General features: G+C 32.2%; 4 protein-coding genes across 16 annotated transcripts in view; 3 read left to right on the top strand and 1 right to left on the bottom strand.

Annotated features, from left to right (window-relative positions):
* The first annotated feature begins 74 nt into the window (after positions 1 to 74).
* Positions 75 to 9,688, top strand: LOC124950720 (death-associated protein kinase 1-like). 8 transcript variants are annotated; one of them, XM_047497887.1, is made up of 22 exons: positions 76 to 381; positions 477 to 541; positions 977 to 1,232; positions 1,769 to 1,847; positions 1,910 to 2,022; positions 2,084 to 2,244; positions 2,374 to 2,494; positions 2,563 to 2,863; positions 2,955 to 3,003; positions 3,379 to 3,495; positions 3,583 to 3,855; positions 3,928 to 4,110; positions 4,182 to 4,311; positions 4,429 to 4,620; positions 4,704 to 4,945; positions 5,918 to 6,007; positions 6,227 to 6,391; positions 6,686 to 6,904; positions 6,995 to 7,174; positions 7,253 to 7,546; positions 7,624 to 7,946; positions 8,016 to 9,688. In XM_047497887.1, the coding sequence occupies exons 3-22, from the start codon at positions 1,181 to 1,183 to the stop codon at positions 8,176 to 8,178; spliced, it is 3,447 nt and encodes a 1,148-aa protein (XP_047353843.1). In that variant the 5' UTR covers positions 76 to 381; positions 477 to 541; positions 977 to 1,180; the 3' UTR covers positions 8,179 to 9,688. The 8 variants fall into 8 exon arrangements, with proteins under 8 accessions (XP_047353846.1, XP_047353843.1, XP_047353844.1 ...); XM_047497888.1 differs by lacking the exon at positions 477 to 541 and having other exon boundaries at positions 1,064 to 1,232; XM_047497883.1 differs by lacking the exon at positions 477 to 541.
* LOC124950723 (tropomyosin-2-like) lies at positions 8,168 to 13,030 on the top strand. Of its 2 annotated transcripts, none has more exons than XM_047497894.1 (7): positions 8,168 to 8,304; positions 11,204 to 11,500; positions 11,578 to 11,711; positions 11,829 to 12,017; positions 12,100 to 12,175; positions 12,237 to 12,369; positions 12,463 to 13,030. In XM_047497894.1, exons 2-7 carry the CDS (start codon positions 11,261 to 11,263, stop codon positions 12,543 to 12,545), a joined length of 855 nt encoding a protein of 284 aa, XP_047353850.1. In that variant the 5' UTR covers positions 8,168 to 8,304; positions 11,204 to 11,260; the 3' UTR covers positions 12,546 to 13,030. The 2 variants fall into 2 exon arrangements, with proteins under 2 accessions (XP_047353850.1, XP_047353849.1); XM_047497893.1 differs by lacking the exon at positions 8,168 to 8,304 and adding an exon at positions 10,471 to 10,934.
* Positions 13,031 to 13,368: 338 nt separating this feature from the next.
* Positions 13,369 to 14,922, top strand: LOC124950724 (tropomyosin-2-like). Its single transcript, XM_047497895.1, has 6 exons — positions 13,369 to 13,676; positions 13,760 to 13,893; positions 14,062 to 14,250; positions 14,340 to 14,415; positions 14,484 to 14,616; positions 14,731 to 14,922. The coding sequence occupies exons 1-6, from the start codon at positions 13,437 to 13,439 to the stop codon at positions 14,811 to 14,813; spliced, it is 855 nt and encodes a 284-aa protein (XP_047353851.1). The 5' UTR covers positions 13,369 to 13,436; the 3' UTR covers positions 14,814 to 14,922.
* Positions 14,905 to 18,735, bottom strand: part of LOC124950719 (Down syndrome cell adhesion molecule-like protein Dscam2) — a 122,409-nt gene continuing 118,578 nt past the window's right edge. For all 5 annotated transcript variants that reach the window (XM_047497879.1, XM_047497877.1, XM_047497880.1 and 2 more), the window contains one exon: positions 14,905 to 18,658. In XM_047497879.1, the coding sequence (XP_047353835.1) occupies positions 18,409 to 18,658 (250 nt within the window). In that variant the 3' untranslated portion in view covers positions 14,905 to 18,408. The remainder of the gene's footprint in view (positions 18,659 to 18,735) is intronic.

Genomic DNA, 18,735 nt, shown 5'->3' with positions numbered 1-18,735 from the left:
AATATGACAATATTAAAAAAAAAAAAAAAAAAAAAAAAAAAAAAGAAAAGAAAAGAAGAAAAAAAACCTAACGTAGTTTGTGACGCAATTATCCAACCTATAAGTCTTATGCATATACTTAACTTTCACAAAGATATAGCTTGTTAATATTTAATATATATAGTCTCATATTACAATTCTTATCATTGTTTAGATAGTGTTATCTGCTAAACTGCATTATCATAATGATAGCTGTACTTCGGTTTTTATTTGCGCGCATATTCTAGTATAGTTCGTCATTGTCTAATATATCGCCATTAACGATTATTGATATATATCGTATATAATTTAAAGTGACGTTATGCAAAATGTGATCTTATTGTTTTGAAGTATAGACATCAAGTATGTTCTTATTTGACTTATGTGACAATACTATATATAATGTGGACCGCAATACTCTAAATAAACTTAATTTATCATCATTAAATTTATTTCAGGACATCTGTTTATAGCATATAGATATTTAATGATCTAATCTGAAAAAATATCTGCACGAGTCAATGTATCGAAACATTTTTTTTTCTTTCATTTTACAAATCTTTTTACAACTATCTTACGATATCTGAGACAGAATACTCTATGAAACAAGATGAATTTTAATCTTCTGTAAATTATATTATATTTGTTTATATATGTATCAAATCATATATTTGGATTGAGAAAAAAATAATATTATCGTAGATATTTAACAATAGTTAACATGTTGACACTAACGCCGCTCTCCTAGTGGTAGTTGTTGCTTCTATTGTATTACACATACACACTTACGCGCAAATTTTCATTTCACATTCATTTCACAGTTTTATCGTAATATATATTTTTGGATAAATTTACGCATTATATGATAAAATAGAATTGTAAGAAATTGTGAAAAGTTTTTTATACTGTAAGTACATATTTTTTAAATGTTTAATTGCATTTTGTTATACGTTTATAGAATTTAATATATTCGATACACCTATGGGAATTCAAGAGATACGAGGTGGCGTTTCGTACGATACAGGTATATCGATTGTGTGTGTAGGGTGGCCGGCATGGGTGAAGGCCAGCGAAGGCCGTAGAATGCCATACGATTTTCGTAACGGATATTTGGAAAACTTAATGTTGTTCAGACTCATCGAACGATGATCACAGACGTGAGATGATGCCTGGGATGCCGAATAATTCTCGTCAACTAGTTACTTCTAACGGTGGTAAATTATCAATTGGAAACAATTGTTTGTAGCGTCTTTGGATTAGCGTTTTTACAAAAAAGCTTGACAGATGTTTAACGTTTTATCATAAATTTTTGACAAAAGATTCAGTTTATATCATAATTTAAATTATTATCTTTATCATTTCTTTACTATATCCATGTGTAAACACGAAAAAAAATTTAATTAACATGTTATTAATATTTATGTATTTATCTTAATATATTTTGGTTTGTTTTTTTACAAAAGTCTTATAAATTAATCATTTATAAGATATTTTTAAATATTGAAAATAATATTTAAAATAAATCTGATTGTTATAAAATGTAACTATTTTACAAAGAAATTTAATAACTTTGGATTACAATTTTATCATATTTAAGTTTTTATTATTACTTTTGTATATATATAGTAATAATTAAATAAAGCATACATATTTTTAAATTATTGACATTTGGTTTAAAATTAAATGTAAATATTAAAAATTTAAATTTACTGTGAAAATAGTTGTGATATTACAAAAATGTGTTTCTTAGGTTCCGAGTGGGATTCCTTGATGGAAGTTCACCATGAACCAATTGAAAAAAATTATGAGTTGTTAGAAGAAATTGGAAAGTGAGTATTTAGTAATTTGATTTATTATTTTTGAAATATTGATATTTGTTTGTCTATTATAGAGGTCAATTTGCCATAGTAAGAAAATGTATGGAAATAAATACTGGATCATTATATGCAGCCAAAATTATGAGAAAAAGAAGAGTTGCCAGAGGAGTAGCTGCTGCAGATATTGGTAAGTATTGATGTTAACACATGTTTCTATAACAGATCAAATATATAACTATTTTCTTTAGCTCGAGAAGCCGGTCTTCTGGCACGACTGAGACATCCCAATATTGTTTCATTGCACAAAGTAATAGATACAGGCACAACAGTTGTATTACTTTTGGAGTTGATTTCTGGGGGAGAACTATTTCATTGGACACCATCGGGTGAAGTAGAAGCTGCACATGTGGTTTGTATTTAAGAATATAGAATTTATAATCACTTATATTATTATACATTATTTTTTTATAAATTATGTCTTTGTATTGCTCATAAAAAAGATAACTTATATAGTATAAATTTTTTTGTATTTTCAAAGGTACGTCAAGTATTAATGGCTCTTAGTCACTTACATTCTCATCAGGTCGCTCATCTAGATATAAAACCGGAGAATATTCTTCTTTCATCTCCTCCTCCTATGCCAAGCATAAAATTAATAGGTAATCCATTTATACTTGAGATATAGAAGTGTGATGGATAAGTATTAAAATTAATTTTTTTTTTATAGACTTAGGTCTTTCACATCGTTTGATTCCTGGTTCAGAACACAGAGCACTGTTTGGCACTCCTGAATTCGTGGCACCAGAAATTGTTAATTATGAACCATTAAGTCTTGGTACTGACCTTTGGGCAGTTGGCGTACTTACATATATACTTTTGAGTGGTGCATCACCATTTTTAGGAGAGGATAAACAAGAAACGTACGCAAATGTAGCAGCCTGTCAATATCAATTTGATAATGAATACTTTAGTACTGTATCAGAAATTGCTAAAGATTTTATAAGATCCTTGTTGATCAAGGATCCAAAGTAAGTATTAGTAATATATATATATATATTTATAAATTGAACAAAACTTTGTAAATTGAACATAAATATAATGAATTAAACATTATTTCAGAGAAAGAGGAAGTGCAGAATCGTGCCTTAAACATCCTTGGATCCTTACGGTGTGTTTATAATACTAGTATTTTTCTAAAGTAATCTTATAATATATTGTTATGCTATTTATTAATTTTTTGTATTTATTACGCATTAATATAATATAATTTTCAACATGAATGATCATTCATAATGCATTGAATGCTTCTTTAGTTAAAATGATAAGAAATTATGTATTATATAAAAATTACATTTTTTAGAGAGTAATACATTTTTTTATTTTATGTTTTTAATATTTCTTTTAACATACAAAGAAAACACAAAAATCCAAATGATGTATTTCATCTACTATACGCATATTAGACAATGTGTTCCATAATAGCAAATAAATGATTTACATGAGACATGAAGTTATTGTAATTATTACATTGTTTATCTTTCAGGAATCTGAAGCATCTAATGGACTTGGTGGAGCTATGATCAGTGCTGTCAAACGTGGTTGTGTTGAAGCTGTCTCCCAATTATTGTTGCAAGGAGCCCCATTGAACATGAAAGATTCTGTATGAAGCTTCTTTTTAATATTTTTTAATGTGTTGAAATTAAATATAATAAATATTTTATATTATAATAAATATTTTATTTTAAAGAAAGAAGATACACTTTTACACATAGCTTGTGAAGCTGGGGATGAAGGAATGGTTACATTATTGATAGAAAATGGTATAGATTTGGATACACCAAATAAAAAAGGCCTAACGCCATTACACGTGGCTGCTAGGCATGGTCATATCAATGTTGTTAGACACTTGTGCCTTGCTGGTTGTGACGTTGATAAGACGAATCGTGGAATACGTGCAGATGTTACAGCAATTAAATATGGTTATCCAGACATTGCAAATCTATTGGACAAGCTTCGGATAGTGAGTTTTTTTTTTTAAATTCATTTTATATAAAGTTAGTTTAAATATTAATATTATGTGATATTATTTCAGCCAAGTCAACGTGAAAATTATATTAGACAATTGCAACCAACACATAGACCAATTGATCGTTTACATATAAGACTTTTGGGACATTGTGCATCAGGAAAGTCCTCTTTAATTAGTTCTTTAAAATCTGGAATTTTTAGTTTCGGTTTTTTTAGGAGATCGAGGAGTCAAAATTATTCAGCAAAGGTATATCACATAACATTAACACATTATTGACATAATAAATTTTGTATTAGTTAAAATAATGTTTTAAAAAGAATAATTTTATTCAGAGAGAACCAAGTATTGAGTTAGATGTTACTAGTAAACATGGTTCTCTCAGTTTTGAATATAGTGATAGTGAATATGAAGGTACACAAGGTGTGGAATGGAGTCGAGGAAATGTCGGTAAGAAAAAACAAATTTTTTAAATACATTTAACGGATTATAAATATAGTATAATAGAGATTATCTTTATAATATAATACAAAATATTATATAATTTTTTATCATTTATTTTCATAGGAGGAGAATGCGTATTTTGGGAATTATGTGGCAGAGAAGAATATTTAGCATCTTACCACTATGTACTTACATTTCAGCAACCAGCAGTTCACCTTATTACAGTTAGTCTTCGCGAACCACTTACCGTTCAACTTCAGCAAATAAAATTTTGGCTCCGTTTTATTGTAGATCGAATTACACCTAACAGTATTGGTTTGTTGAAACTAAGTTTTAATTCTCTTTTATTGTTTGTTTTTTTTTTTTATATATTTTTTATATTCTTTTTTTTATTAAAGGATTTGCTGGGAAATGCAGTGATATAAAAGTCATTTTAGTGGGTACTTATGCGCCGGAGCCTTTAGCACCGAATTCCAGTGGTGGTAGCCTTCTCAGTCCACTCTTACCTTTTTTGAAAGATTTTACATTGATTTTGGGAGATGAGCCTCAAATGGTAGCGGTGGATGCGACCAATCCTTCTAGCCCTGGTTTGAAGCTGCTCAGATCTTATTTAAATAATGCAAGGATGGAGTTTCTTGAGGTGAAGCAACAATATTTCTCACGTTGAACGTGATAACACTTTATCACGCGCACTAGAAGAGAAAATGTTTCTCACTTCTAACTTCACAAAAAAAAACATACATATATATATATATATATAAATACGAGTTTCTCAATTTTCATCAAGTTGTGAGCACTCTGTAAGCATTTTCAGTCTCTTCTAGTTCTTGCTCTAACTTTAAATATGTCTTCTATACTTCAGTATGCTCTTGATGCATTTCAAAGTATACTAAGTGCACGATATCATAGCATGCTTGATATCTGGTACGAACAGGTCCGTTTAATGTATAATTGATTATAAGAGAAGTGTCATATTGTTTATGAACATATAACATATCTCTTTGATCAATTTATAATATTATATAAATTTATAAAACGGTCCTGGTCAAAAATTATATTTCACTTTGCATATGTACACTATGTCTGGCAGTGTTAACATATTGGTGAATTAAGCAAAGAATTAAAAAATATATCAACATTTTTGCTACATTATGCTTTCTTCACCAATTTTTGGTCATCGATCCAATGCATGGTTAATTTAATACAATTGTAAGTAAATCAAGTCATTGAAAGTAAATATTTATGTGTTCTACAATTTTCTATCACATTGGTTATTTGCAATGTCTGACTAACATAAGCACAAGTTAAACATTAATAAAATACATGAACTTGTAAAAACAGACTCTTATCGATATATTTTTTGTTAACCTTTGAACGAAAGATATAAAGTTTCTATAAAACTTAATTTAATAATTTAATCTAATTTAAACATCTCTCTATAAGATCTGTTTTGAAAAGTTATTGTTCAAATATTAACATCTTCATATTTGATCATTTATTCCATTGTATCTATTACATGATCGAATGACTAATAACATATGTTTTGGTTGCTGATTATGTGGCTATTAAAGTTTATTAACATCAGCCTTAATGCATGCCATGCATGATGTAGGATGGACCGGAAGTTGCAGAAAGTTTTCTCCGACGTGACACGCCGCGTGAAGCGGCCATGTACGTGCCCCTGGCGAATCTTGATAAACAGGTCGATCCATTTCTCAATTCCTTTGATAAAAGTGATGTCTCTAAAAAGAATTCTACTTCTTTCAAAGTAGATGCTTTAATGCTTTGCCCCAAAAATACATACATGCACTATTATCAAATGTAATAAAGCATAAATATTTCTCTTGTATATATTTTACGCATCAATATGTGTTATACATCTTTGTATGTCTTTATAATTGATCTAGAATTTTTACTATAGAGTGCTTTGGTATGGACCGGTCTTGCTGAATCATGGAGAACATATGTACAATCTTTGGAAGTACCTCCAGTAATGCTTACACAGGATGAATTTTTGAATGAAATCAGAAAAATCAATCCATTGGTTTGTTTAGAGCATTCTAAACAACTTGGATTACAATTACAGGTATATATACATAAAATGTTATTCTTATCCTAGAGCTAAACTGATCATTTCATATCTAAGCTAACATCTACGTTAGTGTGAAGTAATAGCTGGTAATAAAGATATAATATTTTTATATAGCCATTATATTGCCATATAATGGCTATAGCTATAGCTGTCATATAGCCATTAGACTGTCGGTTCTAAAAGATGATAATAATCCATAGTACCTGAAGTTATTATACCTTTAGATCCTTCTTAACAAAATAATGTATTTATTGTATAGGTATATAATTATATATTTTTTTTTTACAGAATTTAGGAGAATGTTTACTTCTTCCTGGCGACTTAATAGTTCTTAGCCCAGAATGGTTTTGGCAAGATGTTATAAATTGGCAATTAAGTCCTGACCAACGGGGTCGTCTTGGAGGACGTACTACAGGAGTTTATACTTTAGAAGATTTTCAGGCACGATGTCCTTGTCCAGCAAGTCAAGCTTTACAAGCTTTACAAGCTGTTAATTTGTGTGTTCCGGTATATTATCGATTTTTTTATTTTTTTATCTATTTAATTTATAACAAAAAAATATAACAAAAATAATACTTTGCTGAAATGTTCTCATAGTGTGAAGTAGATGACGATGAAGTGGAATATGAATTACCTTGTTTAAATCTGGTGGAACGTCTTCCTGGTTTATGGGAGCCATGGAAATCATCAACGAATTCGTTGCCACATGCGGGTCTTCGTCTTTGTCCAGCAGAGGCTCCTTTATACCATTTATCTCCGATATTCCCACACTTACAAGTATGAATAATTTTTTAATACTTTGCATGCATATCAGATAAAAAGATAAACAAATTGTAACGTGTTTTTAACAAATAGGCTCAATTGCGAAAAATTACTCAAACTTGGGATCCATCAAATTCGGATCTATATCAATGGTGGAGAGGATCAAAACTGTGTGTGGGTCCTTGCGAAAGTATCGTAACATTTGAAGAGGAGGAACAAAGTTGTATAGAAATTCGAGTACGAGGACCTCGTGGATCTAGTGCTCAGTGTTTTGGACTTTTCAGTGTTATTTTGGATGCTGTCAATGCTACTCTTGACTTAGTAGCACCTGGAATGCTACTTGAGAAGCATTGGCTTAGTCCAAGTCAACTTCAAGGATATAGCGATGTTAGTAACTTTAATTATATATATTTCACGTGGTATATTAATTTAAGAGTCACATGTTTGCTTTTATGATATCATAGGTAATACATTCTTGGGAACCTGCAACAATAGTGTCAGCCTTAATAGATAAAAATTTGGAAGAAGCTATACTTAAAAATCCAATTAACAATCAAGAAGAAAGCATTTGGGACATTGTTGGATGTGGGTTACCCCTGATGGAGAACTGTCTTCCAGGTACAAGACAACCTCTTAAGAGTATAAAACCTGCTGTAAAAAGAAGATTAGCTGAAATGCTAGATCCACCTGATCATCATGGAAGAGATTGGTGTCTTCTTGCCGTAAGATTGGGTTTAGGGGATCGAGTTGCACAATTGGACAGTACAGTAGACAGTCCGACGCTCAGGTTAGTAAAATTGTGAAAATTAAATTAATTAATTGACAATGTAATTATTATAATAAGATATTTCCGTAGGTTACTAAATTGTACAGGCACGGATTGTACTGTCAGTTCTCTTATACAGCAATTACGTGCCCTTGATCGTGGGGATGCCGTGCATCTTTTGCTTTCTCACACGCCAGTGTATGTTTTATCAATGGCTATTGATTCTGAGACAGGGTCTAATCTTTCCAGATGACGATGCTGCGCTTATCGACGATGCATCAATACTTTCTAGATTAAACAACCAAATTTTTAATACTGCAGCACTTGAAATTGCCAAAGCATCACTGTTTCCGCCCGTTATAAATGTTGTATTAATTATGTAAGTATACTAAGTATTTATGTCATCTTTTAATGACACCAACTGCGTTTATTGTGTAATTTTATACGTCGATTTGAAAAATAACGTATGCGTGGCACTTTGCAAATTTATTACTTAAATGATATAGTTTACGTGACAAAGTTAAAAACATTGAAGATTTTTTACAGCTGCATTTTAAGGATGTGCGCGATTACATCTTCAATCAATTCACTGTACTTTGTAAAAGTACAGATAAAACGTTTGTCTTTATACAACATTCGTGTCATGTTCACTGCATTGGCATAAGTAGTAGGTATTATATATATAATACAGTATTCCTATAGATTATTTAACATAAGGAGATCTTATTTCTCTGAATTGCATTCCTATGCGTCGGTATACAAATTTTTCTGCATCATGTTATCATTCCTTATAATGCTATGAAAAGAATCAATTCTTTGAAGGCAGAAAAATAAATCAATATGCTACATATCTAGCCAAAAACAGAAATACCATTATAATAAACCAGATATTTATATCCAAGAATATTTCTAAATATTATGCGTACGCATAAAAAACGAAGCAATTTCATACTACACATATATAAAAAAAGAAAAAAAAATATGATATTGAATTTGATATCGATATTCTTTCGAAAGCTTTTTTGGTATCCATATAACAGTATCTTATCAAATATCAATTGTCAATATGCACTGTTTTCATTTAGTAAAATATGTATATATTTGTATGTGAATGAGAACAAAAAAATTTGCACAATTTTTAAAATTAATTATAAGTATGTTGTGTGATATGCTTGTTCATATGATATGTACATTTCTTATTATCTTGCTACGTACAGCTGTGAAAGACTTTATACTAAAAACTTCACAAGTAACATATAACTCTTGGTTAGTATTTAATAAGTAGTTATAGAAAATTAAAAAAAAAAAAAAAAAAAAAAAAGTTTTTCCATTATTTATATATGGATTAAATGCTTATTATGATTTGTGATTTAATTACATGCTGGAGCATGTAATTTTTTATACAGTATTTAATACACGTTTCTGCCAGAATATATATCTATTATTATAACTTATGGATGAAAGATACGAATTAAAATTTTTAATTAATCTTGTCATTCAAAAGCTTTGTTATAATCAACTAACGTAATGTATTGTTTAAATATATGTATTAACAAGTCGCGAAAATTGAACGTTACTTCTAAGAAAAATAAGTGCATACTATCTAAGTTTATATTATATTCATACTAATGTTAATTAAAATGCCAAACAAATAACACGTATGGAAAATAACATTATGAATACAATAAGAATTTGAAAATTTTTTACTATTATTTTATATTTCTAAACATTATGTATTTAAAAAATAAACAATTTCATAATTATTGTATTCTATTTAAGACTTTGTAAGGATGTGTTCTCGTTGCTTGCTATTAGCTTTTAAATATGTTTTGTAATTCTTGTTATGAGAAGAACAGTTAATGTATGTATGTATACAATTTTCAAAAATTTCTATATCTGCTGCGATACGCTTTGGAAAGTTTGTGTTCTAAAAATATTGCTTTTTGTGATATAATATTAAATCTAAAAAAGATGTTTAGTAATACATTTGGAACAATGAGACTGTGCACGATAAGCGCGTGCAGTTTGCAAAATATTTAAGAGGTTTAAAACATAAGGAAATAGCTACTTGTAAGTTCTAAAAGGTTTCTAAAAAAGGTGTAATGGGAGTACCGGGGATATATATAGTAGATTTTTTTTAATCATATATACTCCCCACAAACATATATATACACAAACAAAAATACACACACACACACACACACACACACACATTTTATGTTTTTTAAATGCTATATATCATATAATGACAAAACCGACGATTTTATGCATAATCTAAGAACATAGATATACTTGTAAAACTTAATCCTTCTCTAAAACTATGTCCTGGACATTAGGTCAAGAATGAAATTGATCTGTTATGACATTGTAACTGATATATGTATACATACGGTAGTGAAGTTATTTGCACACAAGATTCAGCGGTCCATTTTGTTTCATCCAAGCTTGTTCCTAAAATCTCCATTCCAATCGCTTCCCAATTTCTATAAGTTTATCTCTGGCGCGTTTGAGTTTGATTGCATGCGAGGCGTTGCGATTCGATCGGTCGATCGGTGAATCAGTCGAGCGGGAAAATTCGAATGGTCAATTAAAAGATAATTGATAAAATCAATTTCAAATTGTATTGCAACTGGCGTGATATGAAGGATCGAGTACGATGACGAACAAGACGCATCGGGTATTGCATTCCCGATGTTTGCTGTTTACTATGGCCACTCGGTTACGTGGTCGGTCAGAAAACAGGAACGAGATTCTTTTAGAGGCCGAGAATAGCATGGGAAGGCGGAGATCGCGTTTCGCGGCTAGTAGTCAGTATAGTGAGGAGGATCGACCAGTTAAGAGCCAGGGTAAATTCGGGACCATAGCCAAAGTCGTTAAGCAATTATAGAATTGGATTCGATCGAAGAGTTCGGGGAGGCCCGTGCCACACCGGTTTCGTTTTATTTTAGCTTAGCTTTCGAAGGCATCCGGTTGTGCATTCTCACATCGTGGATCATCGCTACGATCAGAGTGAGTGATATGCTCTTTACTTAATAAAAACTCATTACCTTTTCTTTTGGTATTACGACATATCATCATTAAATATGATCGTGCTTTTATATACGAACTTTACTTATGTATTTTGCATAAGATAATTTTTTATAACATACAGTAAATAATGATCATATAACGGAAAAAGAAAAAGTGTTAGCGATATTTTAATATTACATGATATTTCTATGCATTCGTGATTAAAAAATGTTATTATTTTATTAATTACATTTTTCTCGTTTTTTTAGGTATTAAAAGTCGAGAAATATCATCGGTAAAGAAAACGTAAAGAGCCGCCCGTCATCATGGAGGCGATCAAGAAGAAAATTGCGGCGCTGAAGATGGAGATGGATGCCGCTAATGAGAAAGTCGAATTGAATGAAAATAAAGCGAAGCAAGAAAATATGCGTGCCGACAAATTGAATGACGATTTGAGAGATTTGCAGAAACGATTGGTTCAACTCGAGAGGGATTATGGAATAACGAAGACTCAGCTCGAACAATCTACCGCCGACTTGGAGCAATGCGAAAAATCTTGGTCTAGAGTGCGTAAATATGATTTTTTTGTTCTCTTTCTTTTTATTCATTTTTAATTTATCGATCGTCTTTATTATATTAACAGGCTGAACAAGATCGAACGTCGTTGACGAAAAAGGTTCAGGAAATTGAGGCGACTCTTACTAAGAAAGAAGAATTACGTCTTACCGCTCAGACGAAACTTGCACGTGCGACGGAACTCGCTGATGATGCTTCAAGGTTTGTACTTAGTGACCGAGATTTAAGAAATAATTCGGAAAATATATTTCACTTTATAAAAGGATGATAATCGTTGAAGAATACCGATAAATACTTAATTACAGTTTCTTTCTGCAGAATGTGCAAAGTGTTGGAGGATAGGAGTCGACTCGACGAAGAACGTACGCAAAAGCTGATGGCGGAATTAAAAGATGCGAGGCTGATCGCCGAGGATGCTGACGCGAAATCGGATGAAATTGCGAGGAAATTGCAATTCGTTGAAGAGGAACTCGAAGGAGCGGAAGAAAGAGTGAAAACGAGCGAAGCGTATGTATATTTTATTATTGGAATATTATCGAGTATCGTGATTTATAATTCGATCTAAATCAAGACGTTTTCTTTTCTATAGAAAAATCGTTGAACGAGAAGATGAATTATTCATCGTGCAGAATATTGTCAAGTCGTTGGAGGTATCCGAGGAGAAGGTAAGTTATATAATTTTAAGTTACGATGATCACGATGATGCGTAACGACTTTTTGTTACAGGCGAATCAACGAGTGGAGGAATTTAAAGTGCAGTTGAAGTCATTGAAGAAGAAGTTAAAGGAAGCCGAGAAACGTGCCATTCTTGCTGAAAGAACTGTCAAGTTACTATTGAAAGAAGTAGATACCAAAGAAGGTATTATCATTATTTTACTTTGTTATTATACTGCTTAAGAATGAATAAAATTTCGAACATATAATTGACGTCGAACGATGTTTCGATTTACAGATGAGCTCAGAGAGGAGAAGGAGAAATACAAGGCTGTTTGCGACGACATGGATGCCACGTTCGCCGAGATGACGGGTTATTGAGATCGTCTAAACGAATTCGATTTTACATTATTTTATTACATCTGCGCTTTTTCCGCTTATTCGCTACATCTAACACGGACGTTCTTTCATTTATGTCCGATGTGCTTATATGCTGATTCGTGTCATTATTTTAATTTGTTAAGGAATACTTATATGACTTTAATATAATTTGCTTTGCGAGAAGCTTTGCGATAAGTTAACCGACGTTAGGAGGTATGCACGTTGCTAATTCTTAATCGTAGCCGCTTCGCTCTACGCATAACACCCTGCCAAGATCTATGGGGTCAGTGAATACTGGCTCACGGTCGCTTGAGAAATTGATGCTCTTCTTGATAGAACTGATACGTCGCCTCTTTTCTTTCAGAAGCATCTACGTGGGCTAATATGGCGAAATTGCGATACGTGAAAAAAGAGCACGATACTCTTCTTTCCCTTTTTATTGTTGTATGCAATTCTGTATTTTCAATAAACGCCTATCACGATAATCGCTGTTTATAACGATTATTCTCGATTATTAGTTATATATATATTATGGTATATTTTTACAGGTATGACCATTTATCATGAGAAAATTATATATTTATGTCGAAAAAATACCCTCGGAAAAGCTACTTGTTTTTCCTTTTTTTTCTTCTCCTTTTTTTATCCTTATCGTCGGTCAGTTGTTGAAAACGGGCGGAATAAAGCAGACCAGAACGCGAACAAGTCAAAGAATTCGTTTGAGTCTAACTAAAGAACCCGGTACATTGTTTCTTTTGCATTTCTTTGAGTCTATAAAGCATTGTCTTGATCGGTCATCGAGTGCAGTAACCCGCGAGCTTTGGATTAGAAGGTCCGCTACTCTATCACCGCGATATACATAAGTATATCGATATAGACATCGATCGAACTATGAACGCGATCAAGAAACGTTTGCAAACGTTGAAGGTCGAGAAAGATCTTGCGATAGATAAAGCCGATATGTGCGATCAACAGGCAAAGGAGGCTAATCGTAGGGAAGAAAAATTGAGAGACGGTGTACGAGAACTGGCAAAGAAACTAATTCAAATGGAACATGATTTGCAAGTGAGCAAAACTCATCTAAAAAAGTCGATTAAGAGTCTCGAACAGAAGGAAAGAATATATATCGTGGTTAGTGAAAAATTTGCAAGACTAATCCTTTGTTTATATCTTTCCTTTTGTTCTCGTTAATTTAATCATTCGATTATTTTCAGACGCAATCCGAACTGGCAATATTGAATAGAAAGATGCAACAGTGTTTGGAAAATTTAGAAAAATCCGAAGAACGACGACTCGTTGCACAAGTTAAGTTAACGCAAGCTATGGAAACCGCAGAAGATGCAAAACGGTTCGTCGCGAAATTTCATTTATTATTATTTCAAAAGATTTCTAATATTCCATATTTATATATATATATATATATATATATATATATATATATTTATATATATATATATATATATATATATATATATATATATATATATATATTATCTTCAAAGAAATTTTTACGTAGAATTTGTAAGGTCTTGGAGAATAGAAGCAAATTGGACGAGGAAAGAATGGATCAATTGACGGCACAGTTGAAAGAAGCCAGGCTTATCGCTGAAGATGCCGATAATAAATCCGACGAGATCTCACGAAAATTGACTTTCGTTGAGGACGAACTCGAAGCCGCGGAAGAAAGAGTGAAATCGAGCGAAGCGTACGTTCTTTTGTGTAACAAAGTAATTTTAGAATAAATTTCACTTTTATTTTTTTTCTTTTCTTTTTTTCATACTTACTTTTCCGTAGTAAAATCGTCGAACGCGAGGACGAATTGTTCATCGTCGGTAATATATTAAAGTCTTTAGAGATATCCGAAGAAAAGGTAGGATAGTTTACGTAACATCGAAAAATACGATTGTAGTTCTACGTAATTTATTTTTATCCTTGTAGGCCAATCGGAGAGTGGAAGCGTTCAAAGCGCAATTGAAGGAATTGAAAGTTAAATTAAAATCAGCTGAGAAGCGAGCAATCATAGCCGAACAAGCCGTCAAGGTGCTTGTCAAGGAATTAGATTCGAGAGAAGGTGGGCAAAATTAAATTGTTCTTTTTTTTCTTTTTTCTCTTCTTTCTTTCTTTCTTTTTTTTTTCTTAAAATTTAAATCGAAGAGAGTAACGTTTATATGTACGTATGTTTTAGATTATTTGTTTAAAGAAAAGGAGAAGTACAGGTATATATGCAACGATATGGATTCCACTTTTGCCGAGCTTACAGGATTTTAATCGAGTTGATCGTATTGGATTCTTAAACTTTTCGTTATTTTTCTTCTTTCTTCCTTTTTTTTTCTTTTTTTCATCTAGGATGGTATTGTTGTACTTTTGTATAAAAAAAAAAAATGAGATAACGAAAGAACGGATATGTTTTACACGATATCAATTTATTTAATCGATTCTACGATCGACGCAGTGCTTCGAAACTTCATATCTTCGACTTTTTAATATGATTAGAGCGAAATAATGCTCAAATTCATTTATTTACGTCGTTAATCGCAGTCTCGCAACGGAAGAGAAATTTTGGCAGTCAGCAGAGATATTGAGTTTATTGACAATTAAAATCTCGGCGAGCTTTATTATCTTTTGTTTTCTTTTTTCTTTCCTTCTTTCCTTTTTGTTTTTTTTTTTTTTCTTTTATTCTTCTTCTTATTTTTATTCGAGATGACGCTCCAAAGAGGGGAAAAGAGATTTTTAGATCTTTCGCACAAGCATACCACCACATTCGCGCAAGATACTTTTTACAACGACACTAATAATAGTTATAATAATAATCGTTCGTTTGATTTGCTCTCACATCTTCTGTCTTTTTTCTTTTTGTTCTTCGCGAGAAAGTCGACGATCAAGAAGACGGTAACTTCGAATCGCGATCGGAAACTGGATCGAACGGCAACGAATAGTTTTAATTTAACTTCCAAAGATATTATTCGTAAGGAGATCTCAAGAGAATATCATCGATCGATCCAATATGATAAAACATATTTATATAAATACCGTACCGCTATACGTACAAGGGTCGTTCATGAAATGAGCTTGCGAGATCAATCGTGTTCAATTCTTCATTTCAATATTTATTGATATCGTTACGAAGCTGAAAAGATCAATGATATTTTTAAAATACGTCGAATAATTCCTTGATAGATACACACACACACATATATATATATATATATAGATATACACATATATATACATGTATATAGTATAGAGTGTCTAAAAATCTCTTTTTAGAATAATTCCAGATCTCTTCAAAGATATCTCGCTAACATATTTTTTGAACGACCATCGTATAATCTCGCAATGTAATCGTGGCACTGAGTCTTCCTACCGAATCGTTAACGTAGAAAAAAAGGATCGGCGGAATTCGATCGCAATGAAAAAATGTACAAAAATTCGGCGGCGGACGATCGAGTGCCCGACCTAAAACACGTGTGTTTGTTTCGCGTGTCGTAAATAATACCCGCTTCCCGGTAAATGATACTAACGAATTCGAATCGAACTCTACGAGTTTGATTGACGTGCTTCTTTTTTTACTTCATTTTTTTTTCTTTTATTATTATTATTATTATTATTATTATTTTATATACACCAACGCAACGTTTCTCTCTGTACGTAACGCGCGTTTTCGCTCCGAGTTCTTTAAAAGAATGACGACAAAACTTCGTTGAAGATATTATCCATGGTAATTCTTTTTGTTCTTTATAATTTTTTTATTTCATTCTTTCTTTTTCTTTCTTTCTTTTTTTTTTTTTTTTTTTAAATTTGTATTATTACTAAATCTATACACTTTAAAGTTGTATCGTCGATTTTTGAAAATGCACCAAGAGGCGAAACGTCTTCAACAAAACTTTATCGTCCCCGTGCTTTCTCTCACATTCATTATACGCGTATACCATTTTGGCCTCGTCTTCGCATTGTCGCGCACTGTTATTTTTTTTTCTTCTTTTTTTTTGTTTTTTTTTTGTTTTTTTTTGTTTTTTTTTGTTTTTTTCTTTATTAGTTTAGGGCAGTAACCACTATGATTGGCCAACGAATATCTTATTAATAATTATTAATCTTGGTGTAGTGTGTTCCCAAGTGTTAGCGTAGTTTTTTACGCAAAAAGCAGTCTTTCGGAAAAAATTCGTGATCGCTACGAAAGACAATGGAGATCAGTCAAGATTATTATTGGATCCATTCGATAGTCTGCAGACTGGCAGTGTCGTGGAAATATTTTGGAACTTGGAATCTTTAAGGTCTACTAACCTCTATTTACTCTATCGACGACGACTTACGGCCACCGATTCGACGAAAATCGAATTAATTTTCTTTCTCCCTCTTATCGTCGGCCGAGCGAAAGTCGAACGGACGCAAGATAGCAACAGTGATCGATTTGATATTCTTTTCTTTTTTTGTATTTTTTTTTTGGTTTTTTTTGGATTTTTTTTTTTTTTGTATTTTACTGACAATTAGATGAATCTTTTTTTTTTTTTTCTTTTATGAGCGTGCGCGACATTCGAAGAGAGATACGGTTTTCCGCGCCTCTCCCGTTTCATCCTCCTTTTTTTTTTCTTTCTTTATCTAATTTTTTTTTTGTTTACTCTCCCCATTTTCTATTTCTCTCTTTCTCTAAACGCTCCGAAGAGTGGACAATAATAATTCGTAGAGTTGGATGAAGTCCACTCCAGCCTTACTAGATCCTCATCTTCGTCGCACGGAAAAACGTACTATTTAGAAGTCTTTTAGGATCATAACGGATTTAAAGTAATTAACGATGTGTACTCGTACGTTATAAACTCTTACAATGTAACAGAGTCCAACGATTCATCGAGTTTCGTCCCGAGGACGAAAATCATCTCCATATTTCTATCCCTTCGTTCCACTATTTTATTTCTCGTTTGTCTTTCTTTCTTGCTCTTTTTTTTTTTTCTTTTGTTTATCAATACCTCGACCTATATTTATATTATTCTCTTCTCTTTGGCTCTTCGCACCGGCCGTTCGCGTGTTTCTTTGCGATGTTAAGAAGGAAGATGACACCGAACAAGAAGATGTTCTTATTGAACGCGTCGAATAAATAATTCGGAGAATTTTATAAACTAGAGATAAAAATCAGTCTCGTTCGACGTATCCCGGTGATCGCGATACATTTTATTATATGTAAAAAGAGTTTTACATTTTGGCAATACGAAAGATGTCACACGGTTACTTTTCGATAGCCGATCGATATGTGTTTTCGATTATTACCGCTCGGATAAAAGTGGTCGCGAGAAATATATATATATATATTTCTATATTACGAAGGTACATGAAATACGAAGAAGACTAAAATCTCTTCTCTTGGTGTCGCCTTACGTCCTCTCATCGCATTATATACGAATTTTCAAATTTCGCGCGGTTCTATTCGTACCATACGAGTATATTTCATCATTTCTTTCCTTATTTTTATTATCTTTGGCACTCACGCGTATATACGATTAGAAATTTGTATTAATCGTGTTCACGCACGCCCATTTCTAATACGTACACGCTCAACGTATAACGTGTCTTGTCGTGTCATTCGTTTGGATTAATCCGAATTTTTCAAATCGTGCGTCTATTAACGGCGCGTTCAACTATTTTCTTTCTCTCTCTTTCTCTTTCTCTTTTTCTCTCTCTCTCTCTCTCTCTCCATCTATTTATATCTCTCATTCGCTGTTCTTTAATTAAGCATCATAGCTTCTCGACGAGACACGGGAAAGAAGATTAAATTGTATTCTTTATCTATTCAACTTGGACCACGAAAAGGGATGAAAGGGTCTTTTGGAAGAGAATTTGGAGTATTCGGTCGATCGTGGTAACGCCCGAGAAGTTAGACGGCGATAGAGTAATCGGAGGAAGGATTATTTTGAGTACTCGGTCTTGACCAAAGGGAACTCCTAAGGCCTAGTTTGAGCTTCTTCAAAGAATCGATGTCACATTCGGCCTCGCTCAGCTCAGGACGATCACCATTTCCATGTTGCGGAACGACGTTGCCTTGATTACCCGCTACAAAAGCAGTCTCCGCAACCGATATCGGCGGAAGCAACGTACGCAGTGAATTCCTGCTGGGAACATGCCATCTTAAAAGATAGCCGTAAAAAAAAAATAAATAAGATTTACTTTATGCTGATTAGAAATTATTTAACGTAAAATCACT

This window comes from Vespa velutina, chromosome 7 (assembly GCF_912470025.1).
Source record: "Vespa velutina chromosome 7, iVesVel2.1, whole genome shotgun sequence".
Classification (NCBI taxonomy): Eukaryota; Metazoa; Arthropoda; class Insecta; order Hymenoptera; family Vespidae; genus Vespa; species Vespa velutina.
The sequence above is the reverse complement of the archived record's forward strand: the minus strand, read 5'-3'. Positions and strand labels throughout refer to the sequence as shown.

Coding starts and splice junctions, on each gene's coding strand:
- LOC124950723 (XM_047497894.1), top strand. CDS start 11,261: ATGGAGGCGATCAAGAAGAAAATTGCGGCGCTGAAGATGGAGATGGAT. Junction 12,018..12,099: donor AGAGTGAAAACGAGCGAAGC/GTATGTATATTT, acceptor TCTTTTCTATAG/AAAAATCGTTGAACGAGAAG. Junction 12,370..12,462: donor AGAAGTAGATACCAAAGAAG/GTATTATCATTA, acceptor TTCGATTTACAG/ATGAGCTCAGAGAGGAGAAG.
- LOC124950720 (XM_047497888.1), top strand. CDS start 1,181: ATGATGCCTGGGATGCCGAATAATTCTCGTCAACTAGTTACTTCTAAC. Junction 3,856..3,927: donor TATTGGACAAGCTTCGGATA/GTGAGTTTTTTT, acceptor ATATTATTTCAG/CCAAGTCAACGTGAAAATTA. Junction 4,946..5,917: donor CAAGGATGGAGTTTCTTGAG/GTGAAGCAACAA, acceptor TGCATGATGTAG/GATGGACCGGAAGTTGCAGA.
- LOC124950724 (XM_047497895.1), top strand. CDS start 13,437: ATGAACGCGATCAAGAAACGTTTGCAAACGTTGAAGGTCGAGAAAGAT. Junction 13,677..13,759: donor AGGAAAGAATATATATCGTG/GTTAGTGAAAAA, acceptor GATTATTTTCAG/ACGCAATCCGAACTGGCAAT. Junction 13,894..14,061: donor ACCGCAGAAGATGCAAAACG/GTTCGTCGCGAA, acceptor ATTTTTACGTAG/AATTTGTAAGGTCTTGGAGA.